Raw genomic sequence first — 12,231 nt, forward strand, 5'->3', positions numbered from 1 at the left:
TTCCTTTATTTTATCAGAATAATAAGGATCTCCTTACGCTATGTCACAAATGAGAAGGACTTAATGATGTAAACTATTTTAATTACAACGTCACCTTAAAATCAGATACACCTGAGTTTTTCTGTCCTCCAACAATTTTGTTTTAAACAAGCTGTTTTATATTTCAAGTGTCTTCTGAATAGAAGTTTAAAAAGATAGTTTCAAGAAATTGCTTTTATAAAATTTATTTGGTGAGGAGACTTTTCTATTCTCCAATTCTTCCTTCTCTTTTCCTTCATAACAGAAGAATGGAATGTATATTACATAACGCAGCAAACTGACAGCAGACCACTATAACAATAACTTTTCGTTACTTCAGCACGCTGCAATTTTTTATACAACAAAAATTAATACATTTTTTACACGAGAAATATGTTATTTTCCTACTTTGTTGAGAATTCGACTGATTTGGCTATCAGGTACAAAATTATTTTCTAGATCAATTTAATCGAGAATATTATTGGATATATTACTTTTCGAATCACTTCGTAGATGTAGAATTTTATTACCAGAGTCAATAACAAGCTCGGATCAGGTTAATTCAATTACGTAACGAGACGTCCAAAAGTTTTGTTACTACAGCAACTATTTTCTGTTCCTGCAAATACGGAATTTTATTTAATAAACCACAAACGCTAGCTTTTTGTGATTATAAGTAAACTTGAAGAGCAAATATCTTACAATTACGAAACTTTGATTTTCGACTACCGACAAACTTTACACAGTTACAGACGTAAGCTTATCACATTTCCTTCGTCCATGTTCATTAAAAGTTCGAACTTGATGTCAATCAATTCGAAACTTCAGGAAGTAATTACAACCCGTTCCTTGGCGAAACAATTCTTGGACAAGTTTTATCAGAAACTTATTATTTTTAAATATTCATATACTGTGATATACTAATACATTATTTCATAATATATTTTCCATATATTTCGTTTATTCAATTATTCTCCACATTTAACTTCTTCTCTATTTTTAATTCCGCGTTGAATAATTTTGTGGCGCATCAAAATATTTGTTAAATATATAAATACGATCTCCAGAGATCATATTTAATTGTATTTATTTTATTCATTTCCTTTTGACGCGCGAATTCTGATTTGCATTAAATTATAAAAAATAATGAAATAAAAGGAAATAAACTGAAATAAGATGAACTAAATAGTCCTGTATTGCTAGTGCGAGATTTTAAAGAGAATTTTGCTTCGTTGTTGAGAAAAAGATTTTCCAGGCGCAAGATGTATCTAATAAAAAAATTTGATATCCAATGAAGTAATAAAGTACCCGATAGAAAGCTTTAAAAGATTTTAAACAGTTTCTTATATCAACCGTATTTAAAATAGTTTCATTAAAAGGATTCGAACCTTTGATAAAGAGAATTAATAGCGTCGACATTCCTTGTCACAAGATACCGTTCTTTGTTGGAGTTTTCTAGACTGACAAAAGTATGTACTCGCCTTTCTCGCATGATTTTTACTCTTTTGTACGTGCTACTATAAAATAAATGTCACTCGATAAACAGTGCTTATTTACATTTGATCTACGTACATTACGATTTTCACAATTGACCGTTAGAACTTTTATTAAGTACATAATCCTTAAGTACAATTGAGTAAAAATGAATTTAAAAACGCAGCTATACAATACAGTCGGAAAATAAATAAGATAAGCAATAACGGTACAACAAGCTTAAAACTATTATGTACAATAATTTTAACGACTAACAATGTACAACCTAAATTACAAAACGCTGCTGGTTGTAGATCCAGACTTATTCTCTTCTGTGTTACGTGTAGAATCTCTTTTATTTATTTCTTCCTGCTGTCCTGAGTGCATTCGATTGAGAAGGGGCTTCGACGTGGAATCTTCCTTTTTGAGCATGTATGATTTACGAGCGACATTATCGTTTATATTTCCATCTCTATTCACGCCTTCTCGACTCGTAGTGAATCGAAACATCTCCTTCGCTTGACTAATAGTATGTCTAAACAAAAATTACAACGATATTGAACGTGGCGTTAAAGTGAAAAAGCATTGCCACTTTGAAATTCCCACTTTTTATAAAACTATGTTAAACATGCTACCTCACTGAACACTTGAAACTTGAGCTTCGCGCTTTTCCGCTCGAATTACTATTGCACATTTGAGACTCTCTGGTAGTCCAACTTCTCCTGCCTGTCATTCTCGTTTTGCAGCAGATGGTTTCTTTGAACGCTTTCCTATACTTCATACTCATCAAATTGTATAAAATTGGATTCACGGTTGTGCTGAAGTAATAGAGACATCCGCTTAAGATATACAGACACTCGTTCAAGTCTGGATAGTAGTCAGATTCTTGCGCGTAGATATAAAGCAATCGTTGAGCATGAAACGGTGCCCAACAAATGAAAAATAAAATAACCACCGCAGCTAAAACAGCGATTATAGGTTACAAATCTGACGAAAATAAAAGTATTATGTAAAAAATTGAAGATAAAAAACGTCTTACTTAACATTCTGATTACGGATTTTCGAGACTGAATTTGCCTCGAGTCTCCATGAATAGCGCCCTGCATCACAGAGTTTAAAGTATGATTTGTACTGTTTCTGATTTTTAAACCCATTCTGGTATACACCACCAAAATAACTAGCATCGGTATCAAGAAAAATATAATACTGCTCAACTCATAGAGAGGGAAATTAGGCATATATGGCAGCAACATTCCGCAAACCGCGGAATTAGCCGAGTAATTCCCGGAATCTAAATAATTATACATTTTCGTTACTTCCTTTATATACATGTATATATAGCGGTTCGGAGAAACACGATGAAATCTTTTAATTAACCTCGTGGATATTCGACTAAGTTGACTTTCGTGTAGATTGCAAACGGTATGGCAGAAACCAACGCAATCGACCACGCGACTAAAATAAAACGTATTGGTCTTTTGAGGCCACTTATTGTATAAACGCGGAGCGGGTGACAAATCGCCAAATATCTTTCCATGGAAAAGGCTACTATCGTAAGAACCGATACGTAGGAGGATCTATTAAGCAGAAGATAAATTTTAGGGAGAAATTCACAAAATATAATTGTTTATAATTGACTAGAAAGTAGATTGCTTACACTTCCGATACGTATGCCCTGATTTTGCAGAGACCAACTCCTAGAACCCATGGATATTGTTGCCAAAAGAGGCTCAGTTCATTAGGTAATCCTGAAAATGATCGAACAGAGCACGATAACGATCGAAGAACAAGCAAATAATAATCGATCGATCGAGATATTTTATTTCAATCGTATTAAACCAGAACGACGAGCACCGTAACAATTGAAAGACACAAGAGTTTCCGTGATGCATAAACTCATTTTCTCGAAAGTAGATTTACGACTGCCTTAAGCCCAGATGGCAATTAACGCACAGACGTCGCAATGTTTCATGACGACGTTAATGAGACGCGAAATTGTATCTCTCGTGTTAAACCAACTTCAATATTTATTACACCGTCTGAGAAACTATTTCTATTTGCTTCAACCTTTCAAACATAGAATTGCGTATTAAAGCAGCAATACAATTATCTAGTGACGACTTATTTCCTAATAAATGCTTACAATGGAGGATAAAGAGGACCGAAACGTTGAAAATGAATCGTTTAATAAGATATGATTACTCTGAGTTCAAACGAATATCATCTAGAACACGCTAATTAGAAGCAATATCTATGCAGTCACACTTAGTATTTCACAAAATCAATATCAGATACCGATCATATTGAATGTGCGTAAGCATTGAACGTCTTATCATAATTTTTTTAATCACTGATTTTCATCGCTGTTGAGAACAGCATACCTATCGATAAGAATTCGACATTTTTCTATCTTTCCAACGATACATACAGAAAACAGTTCTTTTTCGCAGCGTAGGAGATACAACAAAAGTATGGTTGTATATTTTGACGTCACTATCAAGTTTAACAGAATACACGGAACTTAAAAAGGTAAGATTTTTATCAGAAGTTAATCGGTATATTGACGTCTACGATTTCCAGCGTAGAAACTTCTTCATTTTTGCCATTGTATCCTTACTTCGAAAAAAAAAAGGATTCTTACGGAAAGTTTCTCATACGATGAGATTGAAAATTCAACGTTTTTGCACTCAACATCTACACCTCGATAGTCAAATTTCATTCTAATTATGTATATGATATTGTTATCGTCGTCTCGTTATCTTGATCTTAAATTTTAGTGATTCGAGCGACGAACATCCAGGTTAATTTCGTAAACGCGATGCAAAATATAAATGATCGTATAAAGCGTTATGCTTATTCCTATCATCTTAAATCTATTAATTCAACGATGACTTTGACACAGGTGCACGCACGTCCACAACTTTTATCCTGAAAAATTCGCGCTATGACGCAAATATAAACGACGTTACGATCAACAAACAACCAACCGAGCAGATAACAATCTCTCGTGTACACATTAGAGGAAGATTAATTTAAAGCCTTTATCATCGACTTAAGAAATAATGGTAAAACAGTCTGAATTTAAACGCGTCGTTCGTAGATAAATTTCTCGATACATTTCTTTTTGCCTTCCTTTTTTCTCTTAATCGTTCATATATCGGCAATGCGCTCGAACATAAATTCGCTAAATCAAACAATCATATGTTATATCTATATAACTATCATACATATAAACTAAATTAAATATCATTTCTGTCCACACGTTTCTCTGTATATTGGCATCGACCTATTTTTATCAAGCATCGATATATAAAAATATTAGCAATTCCAATAGAAATGCTATTTCCATTTAATAACTTAATCGAGTATACGTTATTTCAGAGATCAGACATAAATCTAATGCGGTTATAGATTCTCTTCGTGTCGATTAAAAGCAAATCGATATACCTATACAGGGGGTTGCGTGTATCCGTCCACGCTTATCTTTATTAAACGTCTATCGAACTTCATTATCTTCATGTTCCTTCATAAATTGTTTTTACGAACGGGGAGAATGAGAATTGACGTGACCCGAACGAAGCAACAAAACGTATCGATACAGGCAAACGTAAACGCCACTCACCCAATACAAGTAGAATAAGGTCAGATATAGCCAGACTGAATAAGTAGTAGTTGGTGGCCGTATGCATCGAAGGATTTCTTATAATTACGATACACGTCGTGACGTTCCCAAAAATACCGGTCACAAAAATTGTCACGTACGCTATCGTTAATGGTATCACCATCTTCAGAGGCAAATACTTAGGTCCAAGTACCGTGGCCAAATATTCGTCTTCCGTTAAATTCTTCAAGTCCAAATCCTTCCAAAAGTCGTAGAGATCGTTTGTATCGTTCTTCGACGTTTCCATGATGATTTTTAAGGTGGGCAAGTAGATTTTCTTCCTCTGTTCTCAAAGAATATCTTTCGCGAAAGAAGTCGTACTTCGATCGCTGAATATTTCAAACGAAACTTGCGTGTTCTTGAAGAAACACGTTTAGAATTTCACACGTTTCATTTAGTTTAATTTAGTTTAAAAATGTATTACGCGTGATCGTAGAAATGATCAGCGGTAAACAAAACATTCTGCTACGAGGCTCGATAATTCGATGTCGAGTCAACAAACCACGATCGGTCGATCATTAGTAGGTCATCAGCTTGAGACAAATTGAAGAAAGTTCAATAATTTTATCAAAATTGTTTCACTTCGAATAATAAAATATCGTAGACCTATTTCAAATATTCACTCCGTCCAAATTTAATCGTAGACATTCAACTTGTCATTTCAATGAAAATTTGATTCGAAGTTGTAAGTTTGCTCGACCGTTTCTTGTTAATAAGCCACCACATATTTCCATTCTTTTTCATCCAGATACAAATCTTCTCACAAACAAACATACACGATTCACATACCGAGCAACGAAGAAACACGTTATTATTTATCGTTACTAATTATCATCGCTAGAACAATTTCACAAAATATTATAATTTCTCCTAAAATACAGTTTATATTTATATTTTGTTTATATTTATATCTATAATTTGTCGGTAATGCTCGTAAAATATATAGCTTCAAAAAAGATAAGGAAAGAAATGCGAGAAAAAAATTGGAAACCATGCGCACGGTGAGGAGCAAGAAAGAGATATGTGTTTTGAGCGCGTAACTTGCTATCATTAACACAAATGATCAAAATAAATGGTCGAAATGAAGGGGAGGACGGTAAATCAGCCAATCGCTGCTGTCGACAGCAGACTACTGTACAGCGTGACTGAACACAACATTCTTAACGATACCGTTGGACACCTTTCGTCCCAACAATCTCATCTCTCCTGATTTTGCGATAAGAGAGTCGTTCTAACGTTCCATTCTATTTTATTGTGATTTTCAGTGCATTGAATCGCGCTTGTAGCTGTACCTTATTAATGTATTTTGTGTCTAATCACATAGCGTAAATGTAACTTTTATTAAATCGAAAAAATTTCTTTTTCCTTTTGTTTAGCAAAATGATCTAACAATTGCTTGCAAATGTTTTACTGAGATTGATGACAGATTCGAATAACGTATAATAGCTCCGATTTTTTAACAGATAAGTTTAACATTGTAGCGTGTCATACGAAACAAAGAATAAGGAGGATTAAACTTGAAAGATGTTGATGTATAAGCATGTTTCTGTATGTACAAAAATCCGTAAGAAATGCATATTTATTGTATCATATGCATATATTTATCGCATTATCTCGAATATGTATGATCATGAGTCATTAGTAGGAAAAGAATCTCCAATTTACGGAGAAGTAGTCAGATACGACGCATTTTGCGATTTATAAAATTTACAAGAGCAGTAAAAAAAGATAATCATTTTCATGGTATGTATTTGCGTTTAAAACTTTCTTTATTTGAGATTCAAAGAGCAATAAAACATTCATTCCGGTAGCAAACATGTTTTTTGGAGAGCTTCCCTAAATTGATTAGAGGAAAGAACACTAAAAATAAATAGGACTCTTCATTTTGTGACAGGAGGTAGAACACGCATCAAATTGCAAAAATCATGCTACTCGATAAGATTAATCAGACAATGCAACGATAATTTTTGCGATAACACTCGTCTCCGTCAAACGGAGACATTTTTTTTATTATGGTGAAACAAAATTCGTTTAGCAACAAACGTTTTATCACAATAACATGTCAAACATCTTTCGAAAATCTGTATTATGTCGTTCAATGAATAAATTCTTATTTTCTTATATATAAATAGCTTTATTATTTACATAACAAAAATATTAACAAGAGTCAGATTCGTCGGAACTCGTATCACTAATCGTATCTATCCTACTACTATCATACAATAATCTATTCGTATTTACAAAAAGGTCGTCTTCTTCGTTATCATTCTTTACATTGGTTCTTTCTTGATTCAAATTGGAGGTTTCATCGAATTCTTTGGGCCAGCATTTTATTTGTCGATACCATTTTATGTGTTCCTAGTAAATAAATTTGTTTTTCAAAAAGTTACGTACAAAAAGTAATATACAAATGCATTTAAAGTTAAACTTACTCGTGTTAATATCTTCACGATCTCAGCCTTCACTTTATTCCCTTCTGGTATTGGTTCTACCAAGACAAAATCTCCCCGTTTTATCCAGATGTTTTTTCTAAACTTCACCGGCATCGATACAAGATATTTTGAACCAGCTGGATCAGCAACTTCGTGAAGATTATTACCGCGCGATTGTATTATTCGAACAATCGATTGCGTCTCGGTAGGAATGGTCAATTCCTGAATTTCTTTGGTAACGTGTTTACGTTTAGTTGCTTTCGACATTTTAACCTGTAAATTCAAACACAATAAGAATCTTATATCTATATTCATTTATTCAAACACAACAGGAATTTTATATCTATATTCATTTATTCATTTTAAAATGAAAAATATAATCGTTTTGATTCTGGACTTTATCATTTATCGTTATAATTGATAATGTTTTACTTCATTCGATTATTAACTTTATGCTTCATTAGTCTTTGGTTTAATTTCTCTTGATTTATATTTTTTATTCGGTGCAATTGTTCGCTGTTTTACATCGTGCCACGATCCTAAAGAACCTTTAGATTTGTCTATAGCAGACCATACATCCAAGCTCTCTCCCGGAGGAATCTCGTAACCATTTTTTAAGCCATAAGGATTCGATGGCGTAATACAATCATTCTCAGGTTCTTTACGCAGAACAGTATCTACTTCTACGGAAGAAAAAAATGCTACTGACATCGGCAGATCGTACATTCCAAGTCTTGAAGCGCAAAAAGATCGAGTTAAGAGATTCGTAATATGCATAGCAAGTGCTGCATTGTACTTATACCGTGAGGGTACCAAGTACCGTACTTCATCATGAAATGATAAACAGAATCTTATATTGTCTTTCATGAGCCATTTCATCGAGACTAACATTAAATGTAAGAAATCGACTGCTCCACTCTGAACTACCCAATTTACTTTAGTGGGTAAATATTTTTCGTTGTTTGTTGAACTTTCTAAAGCTGCAGTTAGCCTAGAGTTCAAGAAAGGTGTAACAGGATGAGGATTCTCAGCAATTTCTTCCAAACTATTAAACATTGCAGATTCCGAACCACCGACCCATTTACTTTTCTTAAATATCTCCAACAATGATTTACCATATAATTTTGATATTCTGTATGCCTCGTACAACGAATAATCTTTGTCTTCAAATTCGCCAATATATTCGGGCTTTAATATATAAATCTTTTTGCCTTTGGTCATGGTAAACATTTTTCGTGACTTTGAAGCAGCTTCGTTATCCGTCATACAAGGATTGAATTGTTTCAAGAGTGTTTCAGCAAACTTTTGACCAGCACCATAAATTCTAGCATAATTAATGATTTTGGCATGGTTCCTGGAAATTCCAACTGCTTTAGCAGTAACGCTATGCATGTCAGTTTCGTTAGATTTGGTACCAATTAGCGTCATCCAACCAAACGGCGTAGCTCCATGAATTTTTTTATAATAAGCATCTCCTATCATTGATGAAATCCACAGTTCCTGACTGTCAACATCGGCGCCAACAATATAATATCCTGGGGGCGCTTGAATCATTCCTCGTAATTCGGAACCGATACGTTCTGGATGAGCATTAGATGCAGTCATCCAGGTAGGTTCTACTGCTCGCCTAGTCAATGTCCCGCACACAACTACTGTGGGTAAAATTGCCCCATAACGCATGGACTTTTTGGAACTTCTAACACTATGTGGTAAATATGAATTTTCAAACCATACTGCAAACTGTGACATAATTCTATCCCTATTATTTCTCCAATATGAAACCATCTTTGCAATTTTCAAAATTTCTACAGCACTGGCATCTGAGCTAGCCAATACATTCTCTGAAAATTTATTTAGAAAATCTTTACCCAAAGGATTTCCAACATTATTACCTTTTCCATCTTTGTGAGGCAATTTAAGAAAATAACAGCAGTTATCTATATCCACATTGCACCAAAATGCACTGCCTTTATAAAGGTTATATAACTCAGATATAGGTTTCTCCCTTTTTGTACGCCAAAATTCAGTTTTATGCAGATCATTTTGCACCTCTTTGTTAATGGTTGACATCGTATAAATTGTTTCATCAACTAAACCCTTCATTTTAGAAAAGGAACAGTGTGCCAAGAGCTGTCTTAATGGTACTTTAGTTTTGATATCTAAATTATTAGTATGAGGTACTAATATGCCCCAACCTTTATCTTTTACATAATGCAAAGGATAACATTCCCATGTTAAATTTAAGAGCATTGGAACAATACGTTTAGAAGTGCTTATGTCTTGAGGGCCTGGAGACCAGTTTTCATCTTTTACCTTAGGACAGAGTTTCCTATACCAAGCAGGATATCCTGGCATATGTGGTAACCTTGAAGGTAAAAACTTTCTTGTTTCCATCACATAGCCAAATTCTTTCTCTAAAGGGTCTTCTTCTTCATCTTCATCATCCGTTAAATAGCTCTGAGTTTCTGTCTTTTTCTTCTCTTTTGCCTCTCGTGCTTTACATATTTCCTTAATCTTTGTTTTTGAATACTGTGCTTTTACTTTAAGTGTTTGCGTACTCCAATCTTCATTCCACATCCATAAGTCTTCTTTATATTTTTCATTATGCATAAGTTCACAAACAGCATTAGCTCTTTTAGCAAGAATAACTTTAGTTTCATAATTTAAATCTTCAAATGTAGTCTCTGATTCATTTAAATATTTTTGCCAATTAGAATTTATTGGCAGATAAGCTGTACCAATCTCTAACATCCCTGCCAAAGTAACAGGATGAGGAAATCTTTCCTCAAAGATAGGAAATAATTGGCGTAAAACATTATGAGTTGCAACTACATCATTTGCACAGTAACTCATCAAAGAATTGAAGTCTTCTTTGATATTTACCAAAGTCCCATTTACAAATGTATCTCTAGATTCTTTATTTATTTCAGAACCACAGTAAAATTTATGAATTTCTGTTAAACTATTCAGTGAGGTTTGTATTTGTAAATTCAGCTTTTCATCTGTATCCTTCTTAGAATTTAAAATCGCTCTTTGATAACTATTAATTCCAGTAACACATATATGAAGAGACATTGTATCAATAAATCTTAATCCTGTATGTTTTAACCAGTATTGTTCTTTAATTTTACTTCTGTCATATGATACATTATGACCAACTATAAGTTTTGGCTTTTTATGGAAAGAAGTTAATTTTTTACCATTTTCGATAGATGTACTTTCCATTGGTATTAGTTCGTCTATGGTAAACTGTTTACCTTCAAAATTTCTGCTTGAACCATCTATTAAAGATTTTGATACCCAGCCATACCATGCTTCATTGGTTACTGCAGTTGCGAGTGTTGGTAGAGGGCCTTCTTTCATACAAACTTCCACATCAAAAATAATAGCATCTTCTAGTGGATAATCTACTTTTTGTATTCCATCAACGCTATATCTTGTCCAACCTTCATTTAATAACCATTGATTTGGCATTGGAGGAATATCTTTCATAATATTTTTTATAAGTTTTATATAAGGTTTAATCTGTGTATTTGCAATATTATAAAAATGTTCTTCAATATTATTTCCTTCTAAAGGAGGTATTTTAATATTAACATCAGGAAGTCTACTTGCATCTTCAGTGTTTATCCCATACGAACGCAAATTGTTTTTTATAGCTTCTATTTCTTCCTCTGGTATTTTTTCTTGTTTAGAAAAGTTTTTAAATATTTGTTCATATAATGATTTTGAAAGCATTTGCATATTGATTTCGTTAATTCTTACATCACTGTCATTAGTTCTTTCATTATAAGTTTGTTTCTGATTATTTTCATTTTCTAATGTTCGTATATCTTTATGTTCTATTAAAGAATCTTTATAATTACTTTTTGCACTACATATTAATGGATACAAACTCTGTTCAAAATTTTTAGGTATATCGGATAAATCTTTGTACTCCACAGATACTTGAGATTTATTTGGTAAAACAACTGAATCTTTAGCTATATAACCTTTATTCACATCATTTTCACGTTTTTGATTACACGTAGAAATATTCTCTGGTAAGGTTAGAAGCGGCCCACATTTCTTAATATTAATAATTCTTTTTCGAAATTGCTTGCCTTCACTAACAATAACGCTGTGATTTATAGTATTAGATTTGTGTCTATTACAAATATTAATTATGTGACGCTTCATTATTAATTTACTTCGTACAATCTTCCGTAATTTCATAACAATGTTAACACGTGACATTATTATGTCATAAAAAGATTGTATTAATTATTGTATTAAATTAGATTATATTAAATAATATCTTACCGATTGCTAATAATTATCTTCTAGAGGATAATCCGAATTTTAAGCAGGTCAATGTTGAACGATGAATTTAACAAAATGAATGAAGTAACTTCAAAATTGAACATGAACTCTTCTTGAACTCTTAGATCGCCATGTTTGATTCTCGTACGCGCACTTTCAAAATAGTTCGTATAAGCACCGTTTATCGTGATTGAAAAATCTATACTTTATAAACGTAATATTATTACATGTTAACTACAATGTCTTTTTTTAATCAAATAAGAATTGATTCTGCAAGATTAATATTAAATTTGTGTTATACGAAAATATTATTAATGGAAATAAATACGATTAGAAAAATATTAG

General features: G+C 32.9%; 3 protein-coding genes across 5 annotated transcripts; all 3 read right to left on the reverse strand.

Moving 5' to 3' along the window:
* Positions 1 to 64: 64 nt before the first annotated feature.
* LOC132907693 (neuropeptides capa receptor-like) lies at positions 65 to 6,330 on the reverse strand. Of its 2 annotated transcripts, XR_009658240.1 has the most exons (7): positions 5,114 to 6,330; positions 3,149 to 3,239; positions 2,869 to 3,068; positions 2,531 to 2,782; positions 2,127 to 2,451; positions 721 to 2,026; positions 65 to 637 (listed from the first exon to the last, which is right to left on the reverse strand). XR_009658240.1 is itself a non-coding variant. In XM_060961039.1 (6 exons), exons 1-6 carry the CDS (start codon positions 5,397 to 5,399, stop codon positions 1,783 to 1,785), a joined length of 1,398 nt encoding a protein of 465 aa, XP_060817022.1. In that variant the 5' UTR covers positions 5,400 to 6,330; the 3' UTR covers positions 65 to 1,782. The 2 variants fall into 2 exon arrangements, 1 of the variants encoding a protein (XP_060817022.1); XM_060961039.1 differs by having other exon boundaries at positions 65 to 2,026.
* A 947-nt stretch (positions 6,331 to 7,277) lies between these two features.
* LOC132907715 (probable RNA-binding protein EIF1AD) lies at positions 7,278 to 12,044 on the reverse strand. 2 transcript variants are annotated; one of them, XM_060961073.1, is made up of 3 exons: positions 11,887 to 12,044; positions 7,585 to 7,857; positions 7,278 to 7,510 (listed from the first exon to the last, which is right to left on the reverse strand). In XM_060961073.1, exons 2-3 carry the CDS (start codon positions 7,849 to 7,851, stop codon positions 7,310 to 7,312), a joined length of 468 nt encoding a protein of 155 aa, XP_060817056.1. In that variant the 5' UTR covers positions 7,852 to 7,857; positions 11,887 to 12,044; the 3' UTR covers positions 7,278 to 7,309. The 2 variants fall into 2 exon arrangements, with proteins under 2 accessions (XP_060817056.1, XP_060817055.1); XM_060961072.1 differs by lacking the exon at positions 11,887 to 12,044 and having other exon boundaries at positions 7,585 to 8,032.
* On the reverse strand, positions 8,032 to 11,820 carry LOC132907677 (DNA polymerase subunit gamma-1, mitochondrial). Its single transcript, XM_060961003.1, has one exon. It carries the CDS (start codon positions 11,818 to 11,820, stop codon positions 8,035 to 8,037), a length of 3,786 nt encoding a protein of 1,261 aa, XP_060816986.1. The 3' UTR covers positions 8,032 to 8,034.
* Positions 12,045 to 12,231: the final 187 nt, after the last annotated feature.

Source organism: Bombus pascuorum, chromosome 6 (genome assembly GCF_905332965.1).
Source record: "Bombus pascuorum chromosome 6, iyBomPasc1.1, whole genome shotgun sequence".
Taxonomy (NCBI): Eukaryota; Metazoa; Arthropoda; class Insecta; order Hymenoptera; family Apidae; genus Bombus; species Bombus pascuorum.